Source organism: Podarcis pityusensis (assembly GCF_964106645.2).
Source record: "Podarcis pityusensis genome assembly, chromosome: 9".
NCBI lineage: Eukaryota > Metazoa > Chordata > Lepidosauria > Squamata > Lacertidae > Podarcis > Podarcis pityusensis.
In genome coordinates, this window is record NC_138034.1 from 66,452,496 (window position 1) to 66,480,174 (window position 27,679).

The window sequence follows — 27,679 nt, forward strand, 5'->3', positions numbered from 1 at the left end:
CGACGAAACTTGATGTGATATAAAGCCAAACCGATGTCCGGTGTTGCTTAGGATATGGTAGCCCAAGTCCTTGGAACAAGTATCAAAACAAGATGCTGAAGTTAGGGAAACGTCTTCATGGGTTTGTTGATTGTCATTAAATAAGTTCACAAAACGAGCTAATTACTGGCATTGACTGCAGCAAAAGAAACAACAGGAGGCGTAAATAATGTAATAAGTTGTTTTTTTTCATATGAGGCAACATACACAGGAAACTCAATTAGCATTTTGCATGGCAAGATCTAGAACACCCCGGCTCTGTTGTAAAAATTACACAGGTTTACAGAATCATGGCATCTGGTATATTTATTTAGTAACAACTGACAGTTCTCAGCTACATTAATTTCACACAAAAGTTCTGTTTTAGTGGTACACACACAACAAAAAAAGCTTTAGAAATTTTGAGTCTTGACAATAAATGGAAGTGTCATTCGAAAAGTGCACTTAAAGCTGTTTGCCAGCAATTAAAATATAGCATTGTTTTATTCTTGAGTGATGTTCTTAGTCACAGAAACAAAACTTGGCTATAGACACTATTACTTTTATTTATTTCTTTTCAATGAAGTGCTTTAGAAAAATAACTGGGCAGCCAGTCCTTTGCATTTCCTTGTTACTCTTAGCAGCTTTTGGCTATACTTATTTTTCCAACGCCATGACTATGATTGTGACTGCAATGTTGTTTTAGATCACAAACTCCCAAGAGATGTGATGTGTGCATGTATGTTTTATATATGTTTCTCTCTATAAAAATACGCCCTATCATATAAAAAAAATCTTCAGATAGACTCTAGTTGCAATTCTCACAGTAGTAGCTACAGCCATTCAATCTCACAGTAGTTATTTCTGGGTGAAAAGGACAGACTTTAGGCAGCCCTCCTCCCGAAGCTTGGGCATTGCTCCTGTCCCTCTAAAATTACCAGACACATGTAACCTAGTTCAAGAGATGCAGGATCAAGCTGTAAGATATAGGCCTCCTTTTCTACAGAATAATTATGGAAGTAGTAAGCACCCACCCTCACTGATATTTGGATAGGGGTATGGATTCAGTTTCTTTCACCAAGATCAACAACTGTACCTTCAAAGAACTGAATCACACAAATTTGGGTGATGGTATAGTAACCATGAACTGATTTTACCAGTGATGGCTAACATTGAACCAGATCCTGTTGCTTTTAAACCTTTAGGAGCATGTCTGCTATATTAATCTGTACAATAAAAGCACCTTAGGGTGACCATCATGTCAGAAGTAACACGCAACACTGCTTCAAGATGAACTAATTCTGCAGCTGATTTTAGAAGATGCACCCAGCTGTCTGCTATATGCTAATTGGAAAGGTCAAACCATTGGAGTAGTGAAAAATCCTCCATCTGGCGGCCACTGATATGAACTAATACTTCACAATCTTCCTATGGTTCTAGGAAAGACCATGGTAGGCTGGATTTCAAATATATGTACACGTACACAATGCAAGCAAAAACATTTCTCCCAAACTACCAATCACTTCTTTCAATGAAGTCCAGAACTGAAGGAAATTATTAAACCTGCTTTCTGCAGCTCTTTAGCAACAAACAAACATAGGGAGAAATTAATTCTGTGGGGTCTGCCAGTATACCCCGGCAACCACAAAGGAAAATCAACAAAAGTTCTTATTTACAAAAACCTATGAAAATAAAGTCATATGCAATCAGTAATACGTGAAGCAAGGCCCTATGAGAAAGCAAAGAATATTGGCAACAATCTCAATGGCCACACGTTTATTTTGGCCTTAAAGGGTTATGCTACAGACGTTTTGCCTATGGCCCAGTCCTGCAGAGTTGCATCCATTATTAACTCTACACTGCCAAGCTAACAGCATGAACTGAGCAGTGCAGGTGTCTTCCAAGAGATGCTGAAAAGTGTGTCTCAGGACTTGAGGTGATGACAGAGAAAAATGTGTATATTTTCTATACCAACAAACTCTTAGGATAAATAGTAGGGAAATTGTTAGAACAATGCAAATGTGTTGCTTCTACGTTCCCCACTGCCTTTGAATTATTGCAGGATAAGATTTACTTTCATCTTGGGTCAAAGGCATTCCATATCTCAATAACAAAATGTTCAGAATTCAATTATCTGCCAATAACTAGGCATGTAGCACAGATATATGGAAAACCCCTCTGACAAATGCAGGCAATGGTTTTAGGTTACTACAAATAATTAAATGACCAGGTTGTTCTAAATCTAGTGTTCGTATTTCACAGCACATGGAGTCTTGTGGAAAGGAAGGATTTTTCAGACAGCTTGGAATATAAAAGCTGGCTACCAACCGGATGCCAGGTTAAGATCAGACACTAGATACTGTTCCTGAGCCAGATTTTTTTTTGTCAAAATCAACAGGACAAGTCAACTACTTTTAATGGGACTGTTAACTTGACTACCAGAGCTGCTGTGCCTATTTTGTGCCACCTGAAAGCACTTAAGACCTTACAAGCGCACAAGTAGAAGTTATTACATTGGAATCAGCTAGTTGTGGGCAGCTCTGGATTAACTCTGCAACTCCAACCTGCTTCAAACATTGTACGTTTGATCCACAGAAAACCTTTCCATAGAAGAAACAATCACAAGGGACATATACATGTTTGCTCTCTGCGTCTATTTGTGTGCTCATTTGCTGGGACCATGCAGCTGATCTCTTTATGGGTAGGAAATCTTGTCACAGTTGAAGCAGCACTTCAATAGAGCTGTCCGGTTACAGTTTTAATAAACCTTTGTTACAAAACCTGGATTTAGCTCAAAGAGGCTTTGGCACAAGAATAAAAGAGCAGGCATTCTGAGGTATGTGCACAGTTAGCCATTTTTTTGCCGTATGTGCTTTACAGAAATATTTAGAATGACAAGACATCTAACTAACCTGGGATTTGTGCTTGATATGACAAAAGAGTGAAACATTGCAGGACTAGAAACATATATCTGGAGAGAGCGTCCAATCATATTTTGATCGCCCAAAAACCCCATCAAATTTTCTTAAAGTTCTCATTTTTTAAAGCATCTTGTTCTGCCTCTGTCAAATTTATCCTGTATTAGCATCATGTTACACACAAAAAAAGTTTCTTTTGATATTTTGCTTCTGCACAGCAGCTGGAGAGCAAGAGTCCACTGCTGGGAAAGCATTTACGGAAAGTCATTCACCCAGGGCAGTAACTCTTTTAGATTTCTTACTCCCACAAGTTCATATTCAAGTCAGGTAAACAATACCTGAAAAGCCCAGTTCTTGCACCTTTTGCGTAAAGTCAGATTTACAATGTGAATGGCTATGCAAAGCCCAGGATCCAGAAACATTTCAGGCTTGCATGCATGAAGTAGGATTTTGACCCCTTTTATACAGTTGACCCAATACATATGAAACATTTCAGTTTCAGAAATAGTTTGCTATATTTCATGGGAGCAAGGGGTCAGCTGCTTCTGCATAGGCACTGGAACTACATTGCAGTGTTCCATGGATCCTGACCACTCACTTCTGTATGATTTAGGAGCAGCTGGTTACTGCAGTGTTTTCACACCTACATGTTTAAAAGAAAGCCAAGCTGGGCTAGATTGTAGCCCAAGGAACTGAAATGTGTACCTTATTCAAGCCAGAGCTCCCGCGGCTAGTCAAGAATGGGCCACAGACAGCCAAGGACATTATGAACACCTTTGTCCACGTGGGAAGTTCAGAAAAGCATCAAATACTCACCTTCTAAGTTCTACATGTTTTTAAACTGTGTCTCAAGGGCACCAAATGGCTCAGAGGTAAAAGTATGACAGGACAATGGTCCTGGCTGTAAGGCATTGGTGGTTTACTATGCAGTTTACTAGTAGCAGACTCAAATCAGCATCATTTTTTTTAAAGGCTTCAGTTTTATACCTCCAGTGCTGGAAACTGCCTAAATTCAAGTTAAAAGTTTCTTTAGAGTTACGTGTATTTTGTATGAACTCTCAAGATAAGTACAATATTGTGAGACAGAATGCACTCAAAAATATTAAATGGGACGAGTTAAGTGAGAGTGATTCAAAAGACATTTCTAGGGTATACCACGGAGTACAAAACCCTAGAAAAATACATTAGGTGAAAATCCTACTTTATAATAGAGCTGTACAGGTTAGAACTTGCCACCAAATTTCCGGCTTTTGTCTTCTCTGTCTGTCGAATGTTGTATATGCAGGTAAACCAGGCTGGAACTATATAATCTTCGAAGTGTTGCAGAATCCAGCTATGTATTTTTATTTTCCTCCTTGACTCCCAACTTTATCTAATATTGTATTCCACTAAGTTCTTGAGATCTTAAGAGTTAGAACTATCCCTGTTTTAGATTAATGGCACTTACTGGGGGCAGGAAGCAGAGTTCTGGGAACCACAGCTACAAAGGTTTGGGTTTTTTGTGATGTTTAGGAATCTAATGTCAAGTCAGAAACCTCAGAAGTTCAGAGATGTTTTAGGAGGGATCCCACAACAGGCAAGTGAAGCAGTCCCAGATCAATCCAGCTTCTTACATATTTAGGCATTTTCTCATTCCCCTCAGGCCAGTTATAACACACCTCAAATCAGATCTTTTTTGTAACGACCTCTTTGGTGAAGAGTACATGGTAAAAAGCACACCATGGCTGTTTGTTGAAAAAGTAATAGGCAGTAGCTGCAACAACAGATAGGAGATTTTGAAGAGAGATCAGAAGGTCTTAGTGAAATTCTTTTACCTCTTCTCCATCTCAATATTGTATGCTTAAGATAGCGGATTTTAAAATATGAGGTTCTCTACTGAGAAATGAATCAATTGTACTAAGAAAAAAAGTTTCTCCTCAGTTGAACCAGATAGTTTATGGTGGTACAGAAAATCCTTAAATAATGCAACAGTGCTCCTGGTTCAATCTATTGTTTGGAAGGAAATGGAGCAGCCCCAAAAGGATCCAACTCTACTGTCTGTTGCTGCTGGCTTTGTTGAGATGTCACAGTCTGCACAACAAATTCCGTGAAAGGAACTGCCCCAAAATCATCTGTTAATTTTATCCCATCGCCAGAATGAATGGTACCAAGTAGTGAACTCTGTCTAGGTCTACCAGGAACTACTGCGTTATAGTCTCCACAATGATCACCCAAACCTTGATGCTGTGGAAGAAGCAGCAGTTCCGTAGGGTGGAAAGGCTTGGCTCCAAAGGGATCCAGAAGACCGTCATCTGCTTGCAGAGGGTTGACTCTGTCCTTGCTATCTGAAAGGGCAATACTTATATTTTCCTTGGAATCAGAGATTGTCAAGAACTCATTACTACTCTGGGAGTCCCGACGGCCAGCTTTTTTGTGCCTGCGGGCTCTTTCTGGTGTGCGGTAACTGGGCTTCAAGGTCTTCTTGGTGCTAGTTGGCGTACCATGGTGGCGCTTCCCATTGTTCTTTGATACTTCCTGCTTCATGCGTCTCTGGCGAGAGGAGAGTTTCTGCAGATTGCGTTGCTGCTTCACTTTTTGCTGCTGTTGGCTCCCTGCTATCTCCTCGAACGGGATAAGCCCAAACAGGTCCTCCTTACTCTCGTCATTCTTTGGGATGGAATGAGGGAATGGGATACAGCCAAAAGCATCCACACTTTTGGGCGATATGGGAGAAGGTTGGTTTTCAGAACCTGAAATCAAGTCATCTTGCTGAGATATTTTTCTGCTGAATGGGGCTTTGGTGAAGACATCAAAATCATCCTGATCTTGGTCTAAGCCAGGGAGCGTAGCCTGGGGAGAGAAACCTTTGCTATCGTTTTGCTTGGGCTCTTGAGAATGAAGAGCAAGGAATGGAACTGCTCCAAAGACATCAAATTCTTGTTTGGGGCTCACCTTGGTTACTGTATTTGGCAATTCGGTCAACACAGGAAATGTTACATTAGGCTCCCTGTTTTCAACACTGCCAGTCCCTTCTCTGTATCTGCTGCAAGGCATCTCATCCACAGGCCTAGCATGGCAAGAATCAGAGTCAGAACTTGGTTTATCATCATCTTCTGCATCTTCATCAGAATCCATTAGAAGAGGATGCTGACCAAAGTTCTCTGGTTCAGTATCGTTGTCATCAATGAAATCTCCATGCTCACCCTGCAAGACTTCATCCTCTTGCTCCTCTTCCTCACTGCTCTTAGGAGATGGAGGATCTGATTCAAAGTCACTCTCTGATTCATCATTTCCTTTTTTCGTGTTTCCTTCTCCCACCTTCTTTACATTTTCATGGTCCCCAATAGCCTGGCTTGACCTCTCATTTTTGGTTGGGCTCCCTACCTTGTTCTCTAGACTGCTGTCTGAGTTATTAATTTCATTTCCTGGGGAACCTGAAAGAATATGCAAGAGAACTTCAATTTCTTCTTAATTTTCCACACTCCGGATAAACATACTGTATACGTTTAACACTGCTACTACACATTGAGATGGACTACATTTCCTTTTTTGATAGTGGTGCTAGACTTCACAATAAATGAAGGCAAATGAGAAAATTTTATTTTTCATTGTACAGCATTTGCTGCATTGTGGGATTTGCATATGTATTATGTAAAGTGAAGAGGACCCCATTTCAACCACCCTAGGACATGCAAAAAATACCTAAGTAAATACCTGCTTCGCTGAATCAAGGTAACAGTCCATTAGATGATAGCTAGTTATTATCCCTTCAATAGTGGGAAATCTAATGCCCCTAGGAAACTATCCTATACTGGCATAGCATGGGCACTCCATTCTTAACTGTTTAGTACCCGAGGAATTTTTTTTTGGGGGGGGGGAGAACCTGCACTCTGATCTCAATATTCAAGAACCTTCGCTCTCTACAGTCTCATAAAAATAATTCAAAATAAATCTGCACATGCATTTTAAGAAAAAATAGGAATGAGTAGAAACATCAGGTGATTAGATCTTCAGGCTATTTCAGGTTTACTCCCAGTGTCAGGTTCTTCTAAGTCAAATTAAAATGTAGATTTCATCTCTTGATGTAGATTTCCCAAAGGAATAGCTGTAATAACAGAAATGTAGATGTCCATGCCATCTAAATCCTGCCATTTTCAACATTTGCGCGGATACTGTACTTGTTTACATGGATGTAATTTTGTAAGATTAAAAAGCTTAATCTTTCCACATGAGTATAACACAACCTTCTTGTTGGAATACCAATTTTCAAATGGCTATCAGCACGAGCATTCTTTTATTCACATGTGGAAAACAGAAAACTATTTCTTCCTCCCTTAGGGCAGATAATTTTTAAGATGTAGTAAGTTCTTTGTTGATATGAGATCTGAACCAAGAGCTCATATAGAGCTTTGTAGGTGCTTCTATTCTTCTGCATACCTTAAAAGGCCCACCTCATTTTCTTTGAAGCTGGGATAGCTCAGTCAGTAGAGCATGAGACTCTCAATCTCAGGGTTGTGTGTTCGAGCCTCATGTTGGGCAAAGGTTCCTGCGTTGCAGGGGTTAGACTATATTACCCTCATGGTCCATTCCAACTCTACAATTCTATGATTCTGAACACCGATTTCTAATTTAACTTTATAGGAGCACCACATTCAAAATTATCCTAGGCCCAAGTAAAAGTCCTAGTACGTAATTCAGGACTAATTCTCTCACAGAATGCTATTTTTAAAATGTTTCCACACACAAGAGGCACTAACCTATTTCAAAATCAATTCAGCTTCTCAGACCAAACAAATCCATATTTCATTTAACATTGTTACATTTGGGCAAATGCTCAAGAGGAGGAAAATCTCAAGTTCACTTTTAAATTAATGCCACGATAATGTTGTAATAAGGCGCTTTAAGATCAACATGTAGGAAAAGATTTGAAGTAATCTCTAAACTGCTGCAATGAACATTTCAAATCTAAATTTACGAAGAGCTGAAGAACTTTGTGGCATAACATCTGCTTGTAATGTATTGTGCAGATTACATCTCTTCTAATCAGGTTTGCCTCTTGTATAAGGCTATTGTTCTTCCTTCAAATTCAATGCAGGTAGAACATCTAATCATAAGATCCCAATCTTCAAGGAATATTTCTGTTCTGATGTTCTTTTTCTAGACATCCGATTATAAGAGGATGAATGGCTTGTAACAACTGGAGTAATTACATGCCTTCTGCTAGTTCATCATTTCAGGGACTGAGAGAAAGCAGAGGCATAACCATTTTAAATCTCCTTCTGAATTGGTAACATACTGCCATCATCATTTCACAACAATTTGCCACATGTCAGCACCAAGGATTACTGAGACACATCAACTAAATCTGCACTGTTTTTTGGCAACAGGCAGAGAGGCAGATGACAAACACGGACGGATTTAGGGGCTGCTTACTGCTCTTTATTTTGAGGGACAGGCGAAACCTGGAAATTATGTATGTTTCTGTGTATCTTTATCAAATACACAGCTGGACTTTAAACTTGTCTATAATATGGAAGTCTCTTGTATTCTATTCACTGATGATGAAATTGATCAAGTAGAATCTGAGAAAATGGTTTCTTTCAGTAATAAGGAACTAGTAAAAGACAAACTGAATTTATAGTCATCTGAAACAGTGAGAATCTTCTTGTCTTGATTCCATTATTGTAATTTAAATATTACAAAGTGAGGCTAGAGGGTGGCTCTAAACATGCCTCAATCATTGTCTTTTGTTGAATCCTGACAACACAGAAGTATTGTTTCTGGGGAACAGGGGGTAGGCAGGTGTGGGGGACTGCCTGGTCCTGAATGGGGTAACACAGCCTAGGGGTCATTTTGGACTCACAGCTGTCCACAGAGGCACAGGTTAATTATGTGTCAAGGGCAGCTGTCTACCAGCTCCATCTAGTATGCCAGCTGGAACCCTACTTGCCTGCCTGCGCACTGTCTCGTCGGAGTGGTGCATGCTCTGGTTATCTCCCGCTTGGACTACTGCAATGCATTCTACGTGGGGCTCCCTTTGAGCGGCGACTGGGGCCATATACCAGTCCTAAAGGATCTACACTGGCTCCCAGTAGGTTTCCAAGTACAATTCAAAGTGTTGGTGCTGACCTTTAAAGCCCTATATGGCTTCGGCCCTGTACACCTGAAGGAGTGTTTCCACCCCCATCCTTCAGCCCGGATACAGAGGTCCAGTTCTGACAGTTCCCCCTTCTGGCAGTTCCCCCACTGTGAGAAGTGAAGTTACTGGGAACCAGGGAGAGGGCTTTCTCGGTAATGGCACCCACCCTGTGGAATGCCCTCACATCAGATGTCAAACAGATAAAACAACTATATGACTTTTAGAAGACATCTGAAGACAGCCCTTCAGGAAAGTTTTTAGCGTTTGATGGAATAGTGATATAAGAGCTTAGGAATCCAGGAAGAACAGGACAAAATGGAACAAGGCACTGATGACCCATCAGTGTCAGGTGACTCATTTTGTACTTCTTAATGTACTTTGCTTTGAGTTTGTTATGTTCGTTTGATTTTAATTGAGATTTTGTGATACAGAAACAAATCGAAAGGGTGACATCCAAGACATACTCAATGGACTTAAAACCATTTAAGTTCTTTTCAGTTGCATGTCACCCAATGAAGCTCAACCAGTTAAGAGATAAAACTAAATTTAAATGAAATGCAACTAAATTCTAGCAAAACACAAAAATGAAAGGTTCGTCCTAGATAGGAAGACTGGTACAGCTAAGGGTGATTTTGCCACCTCCCTAAAAAAACCAAAAATCTATATGGGTACATGAGAGTCTCCGCACCTAGGGTTCAGTAGGCATTGATGAATCTTTATTTCTGGACTCCAATTAAGATAGAAATAAGGGCAAGAGTCCAGCAAGTTTCAACTAACTGTGAACAGCATGTGTATCACTTACTGTATTTTTCGCCCCATAGGACGCACTTTTTCCCCTCCAAAAATGAAGGGGAAATGTGTGTGCGTCCTATGGGGCGAATGCAGGCTTCGCACACCTCTCCGCAAGCAGCGGGAGCCCAGCGCTGCGCTCCCGCTGCTTGCGGAGGGGTGCCTGCATGCTGAAGCCTGCGGGCGCTGAGCTCAGCGCGTCCAGGCTTCGCGGACCTCTCCGCAAGCAGCGGGAGCGCTCCCGCTGCTTGCGGAGAGGTGCCTGCATGCTGAAGCCTGCGCGCGCTGAGCTCAGCGCGTCCAGGCTTCGCGGACCTCTCCGCAAGCAGCGGGAGCCAGCGCTGGGCTCCCACGGCTTGCAGAGAGCTGCCTGTTTGGGGGCTGGGGTTGGGGGAAGCTCGGGCCTCCCCCGCCCCAGCCCCGCGCCTGGGGGGGGGAATATTTTTTTCCCCTTTATTTCCTCCCAAAAAAACTAGGTGCGCCTTATGGGACGGTGTGTCCTATAGGGCGAAAAATACGGTAATAGGATCTTCCCAATATCCTGAGACACTTTAAAACACATTTCAGAATTATGTATGGCAGGTGACCAGCACAAAGCTTGTGCAGTTGATCAGCTGTTGAATATTGTGAATATGCAGTAGAAATATGAAAATACAGAAATACTGTAAGGATTAACACTGCAATGAACATGCCAGTAAGTTTAATAGAGGGGGAAAGTCTTCTAAATTCAGTATCTGGTGTTAGTTATCAGGCATGTTCTGGGTTAGAGAAGCAGCAGGAATAGGAAAGATACTGAAGCAAGTATTGATTTCAAGAACGAACCTAATGCACTATCAAGAGATATTTAAATGAAAAGCAGTGATGTTACATTATGTAACTTGCCTGGGTGAGAAATGAAAGGTACAGAACCAAAGGGATCTTCTGGAGGATGGTTCTGTGGAACAGAATGTGGCTCCACATTCTTATCTGAGGAAGTTCTCCTCTCCACGAGCCTATCTGCAAGGATAAAAATGAAAACAGAACAAAAAAGTAAAATAAAAATGGCAGTTTTTACGCCAGCTGAAAATAAACAGATGTATCTTATTACCAGCTCTTGAAAAAATTCATGGGCACAACATCCCAAGACTCTTATTGAAAGCCCCACAGAAATAGAAGGGGGATTATGCACGTCCATGTTTCAATAGTTTCAGTGGGGTTTGTCTATAAATTCCTAAAATGGTAATATGGGTAGCCCTGACCTAAAGACTCAAGGTAGACCACACTATTAAAAAAACAAACAGGTCTTATAAAAACAATGACTGACTCAAGACTCATTGACTTCCTGCAACCCAGCTAGTAAGGTGAAATAGCAAGTTGTACCACCACTTCCAGCAAGGTTTCCATCACACAAATATGGAGCAGCCCGCAGAGAACCAACAGACATTTAGCAAAGAAAAGAAAAGAAGAACAATCAAAATTGCTCAAAAGTCTGTGAGGTTAAAATTCTGTACTTTTCCTTGAATCAGAGGATTTGCCTTTTTGTTGCTGCAGCTCTTCTCTTAGTTCTAATCTGCTGTTCAACATAAACTATGAGAAACGTGCAAGTGTTTGAGCATACCCAAGTCAGGGTTTAGATTCCAGCCCATGTATTTTTCAAATATCCCTCTGAAAAAAATCCGTAATTAGCAATTCGAAAAAAGCGTCTTAGCATTCTAAACAAGTTTCCAACTCTGATTCAGATCATATTGGCTTGAAACCGGACTTGCAGAAGTAGAGTAGTTCACACAGTGGCATTTCCTGCTCCCTCCCCTATACCACAACCTCCAGGGCCCACCCCCATGCCACTTCTGAGCACCTTTTCCCAATTTTGACAAATTGCACACTGCAGTCTGCCAGGCCCCATCCCATGTTCTTCTGAAGGATCCCCCAAACCCACAGAGGCTACTTTTCAGGAGGATACATAATGGGGGACAGAAAGGGAAACTGCCACCTATGCAAGCAAATCTGAGTTCAAGCCATAGTCATTAAAGACAGTTTCAGCTACTCGCATCAAAATTGTCACATTAAAATAATTAAACAACAGTATAAAAATTGAAAAAGCAACCTTACAGCAAGTGCACTTTTCCTTGTACATGCCCCAATTGTCTAGGAATCTTTACTATTTGCTGAATGAAATATAGATGTTGAGTATTCACAGAGCCAAGGTCATGTAGTGATGAACGAAGACAACAAAATGTAAATACTTTTAATTAGAATTGTAACATTGTAAGGGACAATACAGGTAAGGTTGTATGTTCAACCTTTTTTAAAAAAAACACAGTGAATGAAAAATATTCCTTAAGCAATTATTTAAATATGTGGACAGCAAAGCCATGTTCTGGCAAAGCAAAAAGGTGCTTCAATTTCCTCAAGTTTTGTATTCTTTCTTTTACAAGAGAAAGAAACTCAACAGCCAACCAATTTTTGATACAGCACAGTTTCTCTTCTACATACATATCAAAATGCTTTTTGATGAGCATAACTAATTCTCATTCTTGGAATACACAAGCGCAATTTACAAACAGGATTTATTAAAACATTCAGTCAGCTTATTATGCTGTGTTGCTAATTATATAAAAGTAATTTGGCCAACTGAGGCTTTTATAAAGGTTCATGTTCTATGCAAACACTAAAAAAGCCACGGGAGAAGATTGGTGTGCTGTCTTAGACCTGATTCAAGTGTGACCACCAAAAGGGGAGGGGAGGACAGACTAAATACAGAAAGTTCATGAAGAAATATTTAAGTAATGTACATTTCAAGGCTATTATGCGTGACTTCTTCACACTATGAGGAACAGTATTTGTTCTAGTGTTAAATAATTGTGTACACTAGTCAAACCACAATTAAAATGTATCCTTCTTGCTCTCAGATCACTAAAACTAGGGGGCAAAACAGAAACTGGAGGTTTTTTTCCAATTTGCCAACACTGATCCTTATTTGTCTCACTTCCACACGTTACTTAGCTCATTTAGACTGCATTATTGAGTACATACAGTTCAGCAAAAATGCTGAAGTAGTTCTAGTAGCTCCATTTTAAATAACATTCTGTTTATTGATCGGGATCAAAAAACAACTACTAACAGTGAAGCATACAAAAGTTATTATGGCATAAACAATAATTAGAGAGAATCTTCTATTAATTTAGTGGGGGAACTACAATTCCAGATATAACGGTAGTTCATCAGAAACAAGGAAACTTGTGACATTTTATCCGATACATACAAATCAGTACTACACTTTTGTTGCAGTTTTCTCCCACAGTGTAAATGTTAATTTCATTAATACTCGGGGTTTGGATATGCTGTTCATCTAACAACTCCAAAGGACACTCGAAAGCCTCTCACTCACATAGCCTTCCAGTTCTACAAGACAAAAATTCTCAGCATGCAATAGAAAACACTGTGAATATATGATTTGTCCACTTCTTTTTTGATCCAGTAACGGTTCAGCTAAATAAAGAACATTCTTGCAAAGCTGAGGGCTGTCAAGTCTTCTATACTTTCTTCTTTAGTATATTTTAGTTACGTAAAGAATATATGGCAATGTCAGATGTCAAAACGTAATCAGGATGTCAAGCACAATATGGCAAAATGTGGCAATTGGCAGTTGAGAATGGCCAAATCTTCAAACTCACTATTGAGACATTGAAAGGATCAGCTCTAGTCAGCTTATCCGCAGAATTTCAATGCAAATGTGAAAGATCCCCAATCATATTTTTAATATGCCTACCAAAATTAGCCTGATTTTCAAAACTACTGCCTACAGAATGGTTGCACTGAGGACTGGAAACTTCATTTCCTCTTGCTCCAAATATGATGTGAAAATGCCTTTCTGACTTTTTAATGCTTTCCTTTATGTGAAAAAACTTTAGAAAATACTAACATAGCAGAAAAATCAACATTTCTTTGTCTGCATGCTACATAATGACTTACTATTATTATTATTATTATTTATTATTATTATTATTAAATTTATATACCACCCTATACCTGGAGGTCTCAGGGCAGTTCACAGAACAAAATCAAAATATAAAACCCTGTCCCCCTCCCCAGTCCAAATAATTCCCTTCCCTAATAAATTGCAATGGATCCTCAAGGCTTGTGCTCAGAATAAACCATGACTTTATGACTGAATTACAAGTCTTTCAAACTAGTGTTACTTTCAAACTTAGGACACCAGAATGCATCACCGATTTCATATACTGTAAGTGTCATTTACGTGTTGAGTGATTTGTTTTCTGCCAAATTCAGAATCTCTATCCTGCCCTGTACCTAATACCTTCTCCATAACTCATTTCTGTGAAAATTATGTATGAAGAAAACAAGCAGAGGTGCAAGTGATTGCAAGTAAACACGTTAGCTTTTTGACTTTTAAGAGAGTTTATTCAACTATTGTGTCCAAACAATAAAGCAGCCCTTACATTAAGCCACTCAAAAGACATTACAAAACATTAACATAATGTACTAGGTCATTTCCCCTCTTTCAGTCATTTTCAAAAGCATTCCAGACTGACAAAAATCTTCTGTTCTAGTGTGCAAGGGAACAATTGCGAAGTGAAGCAATGCAAGCAGCTGACTGGTGTTCTGCATTGTTGTACATCCCATTATTTTCCGTTTTTGAATTTCACACTCAAGAAAAGTAAGTATTCAAGAGATGACCTTAACATTCTTTGTATTAATACAAATGCTAAACAATTAATTTCTATTGCACACATTTTTGTGACAGAAGGACAAGACACACAGCGGGCCTAGTTCTGTCCTCAAACGCTCAGAATGTTTTCTACAACAAGACTGTGTGACCCTGGAACAGAACAGTCTTTGGCACTGCCGGTTGAACCTAAAGAGCTCTTATTTACTGTGAAGCGAAATAAGCCTTCAAGCGTCCCTTACTTGATCTCAGAAGGTCAAATTCCCTGTCCAACAGCTCCTCCTCTGTTAGCTTGGAAAAATTGTCTTCTCCGAACGGGTTCCAGCCAGACATATCAGGAGGGTTACTGACGTTCTGTTTTGGATAACTGGAAACAGACTCAGCATCAGCGGCAGATGACCTGTAAAAATTGATTTGAGAAAATTACTTGTGGTGATAATATAATTAAAAATACATTAAATGAATCACTTTTGTAATTGTGAGGAAAAGGTATTTTATTCTGTAATGATTATTCTATAATGAACAATTAAGGTGTCCCACAGAAATCAGAGCAGCATTCTAAGAATCAGATTGGGGAGGGTTATCATACAGCACATCTTTGTACTTATTACAAACATCAACTGAGGGGGCTTGCCTGTTTGTAGTATAAGGTGTGTCCAACGCTGCACCAACATGAGTTGGAAAGGATTTAGAATGGGGTATTAAGGCTGGTGAGAACTCCTGAGGAGAGGCAAGAAATTCAGGAGAATGTTTCGGAGGTTGCAACTGCTTCACAAGGGCTTGTTGATGTAGGAGAGCTTGTTGGTACTGCTGCACCTCAAAGAAAGAGGGAGAAAATGTGAACCTTCCGAAAATCATGGTACCTTCAACAAACAATTAAATTTCATTGTGTGCAGAAACATAACCTTTAACTACATTATCAAAGCTAAATTGAATTGACCACACAGATGTACTTACCATTACTGACACTAAACAATGGCATCAACAGAGCCATTCTACTGAGGTTAGAGGTGGGGAGTCTGTGGTGGAGGAACTGCCACTTTCCAAACCACACCAGGATTGCAGCAGCCAGAGCAGGTGGTGTGGGCAGTGTGGCTGACATGGAGACCCTCTTGAGATGGGAGCTTTGGAAAACCCCCTCAGAGCACTTCCATTACTGGCTACCTCATCCTCAGTGAGGGCCTCACTCAGACCATCCAGGTGGACCTCAATCACAGACTCCTATGACTGAAGAGGTAGCTCCACAACAGCCTAGAGCACCTCTCCAAGGAAACAAAGCGTTGCTCCTTAGGTCCCTCAATTAAATTAAAATGAATTACTTGGAAGAGTGAGATCAGTTGACAAGTGTGACATAAGTAACTAAGCATTTGACATCCATTTGATTTTATATTATGCTAAACATGAAATACGACTATACTTTCACCTGGTGTAAGCACAGTAAAATATTTCAATTCAACGTGACATTGAGGCAACATGGCCAAAATAGTTTTGTTTGTTTGTTTGTGAATATGGGCAAGAATACTTGTATCCCAGTATTCAACACAAGGGGAATTTGTTCTTCACTTAAGTAACTATATATTATAGCTATCAATACCATTAATTTTAGTGCTTCCAAAATGGACATATTTCCAAGGTACAGTCTTAAGCAAGGAATGGACTCAAATAAATATGTGAGTGTTTTACTCAAGATCTTCAAGATCTTTGATTTATTCATTTTTCCTGAAATGAAACTCTTGCTTCCATAGTTAAAACATTTCATAAGGCATGCATTTTGTTGGTAGATGCCTGTTGTTTCATAAGCAAAAAATTACATGAAAAATAAAATGTAACACAGAGGATCCTCCAGTAACAATAAATATGTTATCTGTACTATACACCCTTCATTGCTTTGCTCAGTAAGCACCAATGTTTCAGTGAAGAAAACCTGTTACTTTGAATTATGTTTTAACAAGTATTGTGGAATGTGTTCAGACATTTATACTGTAATGTATTTGAGGTGCAAAGATGATTTGATCCGGTGACAGTTACGTTTGCCTGTTGGCTGAAGCCTTAATTTACAGCTGTGGATTAGAACTCTCAGTGTACAAAAGAAGGAAAGGCAGTATACAATTTTGATTGGTGGGTGGGTGCCTATTCAGAATTTTTAGTTAGACAGTGTGATTGGCTGGGGCTGGACTGGAGGGTATATATGGCTAGAGGCTGGCCAGCAGTTAAAAGAAGCTGGCTAGTTGTAGTTGTAGTTGCTGGTGATTGGTGTTTGTGGAATCAGCCAGAAGACAGCAGAGGAAGAAGACTGGGAAAGAAAGAGAACCCAAAGGGTAGGTAGAGTGGATTAGGGGCTGAAGACTTGCTATATAGATGAAATCACCTGGCTTAGACTGAAGAGATGAATGGAGAACATGGACTCAGCTATACAGCTGCAAATAAAACATTTTAAGTGCAATATTCAATGTGACACTAGATGGCAATGGTGTGCCTTATGGAAAATTCCATGTATTTTTAATACACTTTTTAAAAAAGCGTTTTCAGAACGGTTTTTAAATGTGTGTAGATTCCACGCCAGTTTGCAGTGCTGAGGGAAGAAGTGGGAAGTAGCTTAAAAAGATGCACTCTGGTTACTAGTAGGAGTACTAGAGGGAAGATTTCCAGGACAATACAAAAAGACAAACCTAAGGGATAGAAAAACAGACTTCTAGGGGAGTCCTCCATTAAAGTATTGGTGAGATTAACTGGAGTAAAGAGAATAAAAGGACAATTTGGCTAAACAGGGTAGCTGTTTCTTGAAAGCTATCTTAGTTGAATATCAACTGTTGGTATTTAAAATACCAGTAACAAATCCTATACTCATTTAAAGATGCAGCACCATTTAATAATCTTGTAACAAACAAACAAACAAACCAATACCCTTGTTACCTACAATATCTGTGCCTGGTTTGTACCATGTCTGTACCACACAATTACCAAGTTATTTGTAAGTCAATGGTTCAGAGGCAATAAGTGAGACTGAATGGTACCAGCGCACAAGTTAAGAACCACTGGAGTGAGAGCTAGTTTTTGCTGTTTTAGAGTAAGAAATACCTCCTATTCCCTTCAGTTTCTGTAAAAAGCAGCAACTGTAGTTAAGAAAATATGCCACCAACAGAGTCATGCTATTTAAGGTAGTCAATTTTTAAGTGGCTAATTATTACCCTTCTTTATCTGTGTAGTAATATTTATCAGTAATCAAAGTAAACAGAATTTTGTATTCAAAGGTTAACTTACCATGGCTGGATAGGATGGGGAAGGTTGCTGCTGGTAAGCAGAGCGCATCAAAAGCTGTTGTTGAATCATGTGCTGTTGCATTGCTTGTTGATACTGTTTTAGAAAGGGACAAAATCTTATCAGTCATGAATACCAGCTGATCAAGTGATTTTACACAAATAATTGTCTTTGGGGCATGTGCAGAACTTTGAGATGCTGCACTTAGTAGTACTTTTACTGTAAATGCTTAATTTTATGTAAGAGAGGAAAAAGTCAGACAAGTCAACTTTTGTTCCAAAATAAGAGCTGGACCATACTGTTCCAACTTCTTATCCTCACTCTCTTCCCACCCAGTATCCAATATAAACCAGACCAGCATGCCATAAGCAGAGAACATGTAATAGAAGGGTACTTGCAGAACAAATAGCTCCAGAAATGTAATCTAGCCAAGCTACAAATGAAGTAGAACACCCAAAGTAACTAGTCTGACACGGGCAGGATATTCTTCTCCAAGGGCAAAGTGAGCACAACCATCAACTGAATGTTAGCAAGTTATATTTATAAAGTTGTACTGATAACAGAAGAGGCAAACCTGAAAACTAGTTTGTACTACAGCCAAAACACATTGGTACCTGATGCATGTATGCATCCTGAATCAATTGTTGTTGCTGCTGCTGCTGGTGGTGATGATGATGCAACTGCTGTAGCCTCCAGTCACCTTGCTGTAGTTGTTGCAGTACTCTATTTTGTTGTGGGGCCTGATTAGTTCCCTGGGACAACATACTCTCTTGGCTATTTCCAGATTTTGAGGCTCCTAGGATATTTTCAATGCACATTATCTGTTCAATGCATTTTTAAAGTCTGAACACGGAAAGCTTCATAGTAAATTACACATTTAACTTCTCTATTCCAAGATAAAACCACCACAGAAACCCATTAACTCTGTACCGTATTCCTCTACAGAATGCTTTGCAAGTATTTCTTTAGTTAAGTCATTTAAGGCACACACACCCCACCCGTGAATGTGTCTCATAGGGACAAATCTCAGCTGTAACTCTGGAGTTAAGTCTCCAGTGATTCTGGCCTTGTTAAGCTGAAATTTCAGCACCACAACAATATGCAAATACAACCATTTGCAATTTAACATATCTCCTTAAAAAGGTGCGTCAATCCCAGTGTTCATTTTCATGAATGAATAGGCTACCTGTCAAAAGGACCACGCACTGAGTTTTCCAAAGCAGTATGTCACCACAACTTTGTGTAGCAACTCTTCTCATACCATGATGCAACTGGGCAATTAAGCAAAGGAGGAACTCATAATTGTAGATATACAGGAATCAAAACAAAATAGTTGTCAAAAGGATTCACAAAGGCTTTGCAAAAAGGTGCTATCTAATCTCCACACTTAATAATGCTTTTCACTCAAATCCACTCCATTAGTTTGAAGAGTTACCTTTTTGTCCATTGTTGAAATCACTAGGGACTGGCACTTTGACTGGTGTTGCTGAGCTCTGAATTGTTAGTACACTAGGAGTGGCAGTGCTTGTATTGGCCTTTGGTCTTTGTCGTGGTGCTATTGAGGTTTCTGTTGGTCCAATGGCATCTGTTATTCTAGAATGAAAGAGATTCTAGAAATTTCTGAACTTCAAAAAGAAGGGTATAGTTAAGATTAGAAGCATATCTTCTGCACTGTCATTTATACAAAAATAACTTTCCATATATTCTCTCAATGTGTGCAATTACCACAAGAAGGGTCTTGAAAAATATTTTCCTTTCCAGGAAGCAACAGCTTGATTCAGCATTCTTCCATGTGCCATTCAACACATCTTTATGGTGTGTATTCAGTAAATTTAACTAACAAGTGTACACTCAAGTATGAAAATACTGCTATCCACAAAATCAAGTGCTCTAATGAATTTCCCTCTCATTTCATTCCAGTCTCTGCTTCTGCTCAATCTGCCACTTTCCTTAATGTCTCCTGTCTTCCTCTTTGCAGACCCAGCCCATAACCAGCACAAGTTATTTGACTGCAATACATAACTAACACATGAGGGATCTAGAGTGCCAAACTTATTTCAGGTAGTCAATAGCTCAGTGTTGACTTGAGACTTCTGTTGCACTCACAGATCTCTGAAACTGGATCAGTCTGCAATCATTACATAAAGTAATTTATAAGGTTTCTTCAGTAATAACTATCATTGGACTAAATTTTTCACAGAGTTCAGTCAGTCATGGTTTAGTAATTTGGTTAACACTGGCTAAGAGCTGATTCAAAACAGCTCTTAACCAGTGTTAACTGAATTACTACACTCCAATGACTTGAATCCTAACTTTCCTTCCAGAAACGGAATTCACTTTCATTAATTTCCCCTTCCCTCTGCAGATCCTTGCAAGCGCGCGCGCACACACACACACACACACACACATTTGTGCTGAGAGTTGAGAGACCCTTCCGAATGCTGCGGTACATTGTGTAGGGAGGAGGTGGATTGAAGTGGACAGAAACTGCTCCCTCCCTTATGAGAACGGAGGAGCAATTTAAGATCCATCTCAGTTTTCTCCTTTCTGCAAAGCAATATTCCATTGAGAACAGGTAAATGAGTCATTGAAAGCAGTTCTTTGTTGAAACTCCACATTAGACGTAGAGACAGTAATATTATGAATTTGTGCAACTTCTCACTCTTCTTGTGCAATGTGTGATCCAAGTTGTGCATTTTACTACTGTAGACCTGTGCAAGCACGTTTAGTTCAAGTAGATTAAGAAGGGTGTGGGTGTGTGTGGGTGTGTGTACCTCATACTGTCACAATCTCCATTCTCTTGTAGTGGGAGTAATCAATTCACCACTTGCATCAGTGCCCACAAATGCATTTTTCTGTTTCAAAAATGTCTCTAGTCCTCCAAGGAAAAGAGTTATGATGCAACATGTGCAGAAACCATTTCCTGGTCAATGGATCCACTAGCTATTTAAATAAAAGTAAAGGGACCCCTGACCATTAGGTCCAGTCGTGGCTGACTCTGGGGTTGCGGCGCTCATCTCGCTTTATTGGCTGAGGGAGCCGGCGTACAGCTTCTGGGTCATGTGGCCAGCTATTTGAGACGCTTTTAAAGAATGTGGGGTAAAGGAAGAAACAAAGGAACTGTATGTCACTTGTTTTGTTGCCTGCTGAGCATGTGGAGCAGGTACCTCCTTGCATCACTTTTTGAAAATGTGGTGTGTGGAAGAAACATGCAAATCTTCCCATTGCTGCTGTAGTTTATTCCCTACATGCACATGGAGCAGGGAAGCTGCTTGAGAGGGGCCTTAGTTGATTTTGGGGAGGAGGGAGGTTATGGAAATCCTTTCCTGTCTTTGCTGCATGCCCTACAGCAGGCATTGTTTCAAATGTTTTTTGTGGGTGGGAACCCAGGCATCATATGGATGATGGTGATAATACTTAATCATATCTTTTGTTGTTGTTTAGGGGGACCCATTTCAGAAGCACCATTATTATCAACTTTTCCTCCTGTCTGGCCCATAGCAAAGATTGATCCCAAGCTGTTTGGGGAGGACAGAGCACAGTGGAAAAGCAGAAACACTGGGTGATTTTCAACTAAATTTTACCCTGAGTAGACTCACGGAATAGAATCATAGAATCATAGAGTTGGAAGAGACCACAAGGGCCATCGAGTCCAACCCCCTGCCAAGCAGGAAACACCATCAGAGCACTCCTGGCATATGGTTGTCAAGCCTCTGCTTAAAGACCTCCAAAGAAGGAGACTCCACCACACTCCTTGGCAGCAAATTCCACTGTCGAACAGCTCTTACTGTCAGGAAGTTCTTCCTAATGTTTAGGTGGAATCTTCTTTCTTGTAGTTTGGATCCATTGCTCCGTGTCCGCTTCTCCGGCGCAGCAGAAAACAACCTTTCTCCCTCCTCTATGTGACATCCTTTTATATATTTGAACATGGCTATCATATCACCCCTTAACCTCCTCTTCTCCAGGCTAAATAGAGCTAAATTAGATTCAATGTGTCTACTATGTGTAAAAGTTAGTTGACTCCCACCCACTATTATGATCCCCTCATACACCTGCAATTTTGAGAAGTTTGTGGATGACATTCAACCTCAACAATCACACCAGTCTAGCCAGTATTTTTCCACTACTATTCTGGTGAGTTTATGTATTTGGCTTGTATTTATATTCTCTTCTAAATATAATAAGAATACTTGCTAGCCAACATTAGGTATCTCTTTTTATTTGTGACTACGCATGTGCACGGCTGGTCTTAAATACTTCGAGATTATTCCTGAATTCAGTTATCCTTTATATTTTGGTACTAGTCTACAGCAGCACAGGAACAAAAGACAACCTAACAAGCAAGGCTTAACAATGTCTGAAAAAGGAAAAATGTTTTCAAACAATTTTTGTTAGGTGAGGAAAAATAGATTTTAAGGTACAATGTTTTAATGCAAAAAGTGCATAAAACTGCCATACTCACCGAGCTTTTATTTGGCTTTTCTTAGCAGCAGCCTCACTAGCTGTCAGGGGCTCAGGAAGAGTTGAAGGGAGAGGAGAATTCTTGGGGAAATAAATTAACCACGTTATTAGACTTCTGAAAGTAAAATAAGTAGCAAGTTCCAAAATAAGTAGCACCAGTAGCAAATAATTATACCTATCAATATCGAGCTCAATTCTCTGACAGCCAGTCCTTTTATACCTAGAACATTGCCATTCATGAACAAGAAGAAACCCCCAAGGTTTGTGGAAGTACAAAAAACGTTAAAAAAATCCAAGAGGGTACCCCAAAACAGTGTGAGAACTGAGAATGCTCAGTGGTCTTGAAATACTGGCTTACTGTTGGGAAGAGGCAAAACGGTAAACTATGCAGTGGGGAGAGACAGAATTGAATATCCTACAGGGGGATATGCCGAGGTGGGTCCAGGGACTGATTAATGCTTCGCCGGGGGTGGGGGCGGGGAGAGAAAGCTACATTTCCTGCAGCCACCATTTTAAAATTTAGAGGTGGTTTCATAATGAATTCCTTAATTATGGATGAATATATTTTAAATGTTTTGGAAGGGTGATACATTTTATTATTATGTTACAGGTTTTGTGTTTTTATGTTGCACACTGCCCTGTGATCTTTGGATGAAGGGAAGTATATAAATTTACTAAATAATAAGTAAATAAATAATATTTTTGATACCTACTTAGTAAAAAGCTGACACTGGTATGCCAAGAAATACAAACCATAGTCTGGAATCTTAATTAAGCTTAAAGACCAAGGCTTTTGCAACTCCCTTTAGAAGCTTTCTATGTCACCTAGGAGCAAAAGGACTACTGGGATTTTTTGTGGGAATGAGTAGAACAAATTCAAAAGCTTTGCTGCACCTGCAGAGTTCATCATGCAGTAGGCTAAATTGTGTCTATAGCAGCATTCTGCTTTACTATGTCCTTGAATTCTGAATACATTTGGGGGGGGGGGGACCAACCCAATTGCATTAACTGACTGAATTAACAATTCCTGACATCTCGAAGAGGAAAGCTCAAAAAGGAGAAAGTGCCCAGACCATCCAACAATTTTATATTGCATTTGATATAAAAAAAATCCATAGGTTAATGTCATTTACTGTTCAAAGCAGGTACAGTGTGTTTTTCTGAATTGCCATGAAGGCAATGTTTCGAAAAAATTATCTGAAGTTACCAAATTTAGAGCCACTTTGTACAGGGGGGAAGGAGTTCCCGTTTTTTAAAAAAGTCAAAAAGCTAGTGCCATTCCTTTTGCTAACCTTAAAAATATTAGCATTATGTAAGATCTACTTACATTTATATTGGATATTGGACAGTCCTTTTTGGCAAGTTTAAAGGCAAAGTAAGAAACTTGAAAGATATCAGGTCTCTGTTCTTGATCTGGTTCAAGCATATACCCTGTAGATTACAGCAGATTAAAAGATTAGCAGCAAGAAAGAAGCCTAGATTTAGCAAAGTAGAATAAAAGTGAATCAAATAGATTTTGTAGTGCAGCTTTCATTGTTTCTATGGACAGACAGGTAACGCACAACCATTTTTTTGTGGTAGGCAGGGGGGTAAAACTATGCCTTAAAATTAGTTGCTGGAGAACAACGTGAAACAGCTGCTGTTGTCCATATTCCACTTGTGGGCTTCCCGAAGGCATATATTGCCTACTGTGGGAAACTGAATGCTAAAACAAGATCCAGCAAGCCTCTTGTTTTCATCTGCCAGGTCCTAAAACTAATTGGGCACCATGCAATCTAGAAAAAACTGCCTTCTCTGTTATGTTGCATTATATAAAGTAAAATATACAGATACCATTCTTCTCATTTTTTGTGAGAAATTAGCACGTATCACCCTTTTCAGTGTATTACTTTGCCCACATGCCCCCCAGAAAAAATCCTATAGCAGTTCATGTGTGTGAGAGAGGGATGCACTTGGAAGATGCATTTGGGGTGGGGGGAGGTGAAAGGGAGAGAGAGATTATGAACATGTGGTATGTGAAACATAGAGAGAGGTGCACTTGGGCAGAGAAGGAGAGATGTATATGTGAAATGGGTATGTATGAGAGAAAGAGATGCATGCGTGTATAAGATCTGTAAATGCACAGTAAGTATGTATGTGTGTGCTGGAGTGTGAGTGTGGTGTGGCCACCTTGTATATTTTTCATAGTACCGTGGTACCTCGGGTTAAGTACTTAATTCGTTCCGGAGGTCCATTCTTAACCTGAAACTGTTCTTAACCTGAAGCACCACTTTAGCTAATGGGGCCTCCAGCTGCCGCCGCACCACCACAGCACAATTTCTGTTCTCATCCTGAAGCAAAGTTCTTAACCCGAGGTAATATTTCTGGGTTAGCGGAGTCTGTAACCTGAAGCGTATGTAACCTGAAGCATCTGTAACCCGAGGTACCACTGTACCGGTAAATGCTCTGTTATTGGACAGCAACACCATTATTGTGTTCATGAGTGTGTGTGTGCGTTTGTGAGAGTGAGAGACTGCATTACTGCGTAACCGCCACAATCAAGACCAACAGGACATTGCTGACTGCATGGCAAACCTGAGCTAGTCCCAGGCTGGAATGGGCAAAGAAAAGTAGTAATAACTGCGCTGTATCCAGTGCTTTTTTTCTAAAAAAAAAGTTTGGGGTACTCTCATTTTCCTACTCATACTGAAATACTGCCCCTCAATAAGGCCAAACTTGGATTCACAAAATCTTTAAGAGTATGTCTACCCCTGCGTACCACCAGAAAAGAGAAATGGCTGTGTCTAATTCAATGTTATGCCACACATCCCACAGCTGCCATGTTGTGTTACGCCATGAAAGTCAATTTCTGACTAGTGTCCATGGCACTTTTTCTAAATGTCCCTGGCTTGGTAAATCAGGTTGGCAATCCCTTTGATTATATTAAAACCTTAGGTTTTTTTAAACAGATTTTATGCATTAACATTTGGAGGGGGCCTATTTTCCCTTCTTAAATTTTCTCATCAATTTATATTTTTCCATTTTAAGGCTATGGTTGAGATTTTGTTTTTGTGGCACTGGGGCTTGGATCCTAGCATTACTCCAACAAGCAGGAGTATCCCAAACAGAGTTCTTCTCATGAAGAAGCCTCTGGTGGAAAGGGAGAAACGCTTCTACCAATTTCCCCTTCAACCTCTTCTGGAAAGAACCTTCCAGAACCGTGTGAGAGATGGTGCTGGGAGAAGGACAGCGATATCATCAAAGCCAACTCCTCACTGTCCATCAGGAGAACCCTCTGCCGACACAAAAAGCTTCCGTAGATGAAAAAGGCCTTTGTTTGCAGAAGGCAAAATTTAGATCTGACCCAATATACTGATTAGTGTTTGTTGAGGCACTTTTGGATTGAATCGTTTTAGAATATGTATTTTGTTATGCAATAATGTATGCAACATGTATTATGTATATTGCTGTCAAAGCACTGAGCAGAAAATAAAATGAAATGAACACTCAAAAAGGCCTGGGGAAGGATTGTCCTTTTATCTTAATATTGGTATGATCATATACTTGAAAGCAAACATACATTATTTCCACAGATGTACTCAGCAAAGTTCTATGCAATGAAACCTTCAATCAGCAAGGTAATTCACTTTTGGTTTAGCACCCCATCAAAGATTAAAGCATTTCACAGACAATGTAATTTGAAAGTTGCCTCAGTTACTTACTTATCAAACAATGTATACCATGGGAGTAACGTGAATTGTCTGGGATGGTAAAGCTTCCATCACAAATGGCAACCTGACTCTCACCAAAGGGAAGTGTGAAGAAACAAAGCTTATATAGCAAGCAACCAAGAGCCTATGGAGTGAAACAGCAGGTGAAACACAGTTATTGGGGGAAATCACCAAATACCAAGACTGTTTAAGCAGCATTTGACCATTAACAACTTAAGTGTAAAACGTAACACTTCAGTTATAATAGAAGTATCACAGCTTCCAAACTAATTAATGAGAGGTGTTTCACAGTTTTCTAAATGAATGCAAGAACAGCAAAACTGTTAAAATGTTTTTGCTAATCTGATCATCTCAGCACTTGTGTTTATTTATTTATAAACGTATTTATATACTGTGACATTGTTGCACACCAAGCATCAGATTTACACAGATTTAGTAAGCGGAAATTTGGTAGTGTTGCTCGCTCATTACAAAAAGCTTTGCTAAGAGCATCTCTTGCTGCTGCTGGCACACAGTCAAGCTTCATAGAGATGGTAAATTGCTCAACCTTTTGCACTTCAAAATATACAGTAGATTTGCTAATGGAGTGCTTTCATTTAAAGCACTTTACAAGAATTTGAATCCTATTTTTTCCCCATGATTTAGCACAAAGAAACAAGTAACAAGTATAATGATTTATTAATTGAGATTATGTATTTTACCCTATATTTGACTGAACAAACATTCAGATATGCAAGCCATTTCGGTGTTATTCATAAAGCTTTTACTTAAATACTATGCTTAATAAAGGAACATTTTCTGGGGGAAATGCAACAAATTCTATACTATTCAACAACAGTAAAAGTATTCAGTTTTCTTACCCAGATATCTGCCTTGGTAGTAATTGGTTTCCCTCCATAAAGATTAATCATTTCAGGAGCTCTGTATGATAACGTAGTATACCTATGAACATATAATTGGATAATTAAAGGTGAACAATAAAATATAGACTTGTTTTGAATTTTCAGACTTACTGCACTAAGATTGGGGCAATGCAATTCAGCAATATGGGCAAAAGCCTAAACGTATCAAAGAGTAACAATTCTTTTATGTATCACCATATGATGATAGCACTTTTGTTATTATCCTGAAAGTATCCTCAAAATGTAACAAAATTATGAACTTGTAAAGTCAATAGGGTTGCTTTTTCTTTCTACTTGCCCCTTTTTCATGCCTTTACCATTTTGAAATCAGATTTTTAAACTGACCTCTGCAGCCTAGAGGGCAAGTGCTTTCTCACTCTTTTTTTAATAAAATGCAAGCTGCAACAGAGTAACAAAAAGGAAAAGGGAAAAAGCATCTTAGAGGCCCAATGGCACTTGAATGCAATTTTTAAAATTATGTTATTATAGCTCTTTGAATGTACTGATTTTAAACAGTAAATTTGAAACTGGGAATTCAAACCACAATTATAACATACCATCGAAAAAGGGCACTATAATCACAGAACGTATACAAATTTGTGTTCTAAATAGCAAAGAACTGAACTAATCTCTATTCATGGACTGACCCTTGGAAGGAGAGAGACCATGAAAAGGATTACCATAACAGTACACACAAGGGAGAAAGGAACAGAAAATCATGCATCTAGCACTCAAGAGAGAGATTAATGTATTTATCCTGCTTTAAAAGACACTGATACAAGCTCATATCCAGATGTAGATATATATCCATGTGGTAAACTGGATCTTTCGCCATATTA

The 27,679-nt window shown here is 39.5% G+C and overlaps 1 protein-coding gene across 4 annotated transcripts in view; it reads right to left on the reverse strand.

Annotated features, from left to right (window-relative positions):
• Positions 1-206: 206 nt before the first annotated feature.
• The window catches only part of BMP2K (BMP2 inducible kinase), a 43,965-nt gene continuing 16,492 nt past the window's right edge, over positions 207-27,679 (reverse strand). Inside the window, exons 6-16 of one of the 4 annotated variants that reach the window (XM_081020711.1) lie at positions 26,799-26,880; positions 25,930-26,062; positions 23,556-23,659; positions 22,230-22,309; positions 19,203-19,360; positions 18,382-18,563; positions 17,771-17,863; positions 15,144-15,316; positions 14,752-14,909; positions 10,726-10,839; positions 207-6,349 (exon numbers count right to left, since the gene is read on the reverse strand). In XM_081020711.1, the coding sequence (XP_080876837.1) occupies positions 4,923-6,349; positions 10,726-10,839; positions 14,752-14,909; positions 15,144-15,316; positions 17,771-17,863; positions 18,382-18,563; positions 19,203-19,360; positions 22,230-22,309; positions 23,556-23,659; positions 25,930-26,062; positions 26,799-26,880 (2,704 nt within the window). In that variant the 3' untranslated portion in view covers positions 207-4,922. Of the gene's footprint in view, positions 8,156-10,725; positions 10,840-14,751; positions 14,910-15,143; positions 15,326-17,770; positions 17,864-18,381; positions 18,564-19,202; positions 19,361-22,229; positions 22,310-23,555; positions 23,660-25,929; positions 26,063-26,798; positions 26,881-27,679 lie in introns of all 4 variants that reach the window. The other 3 variants (XM_081020709.1, XM_081020710.1, XM_081020712.1) reach the window with 3 other exon arrangements.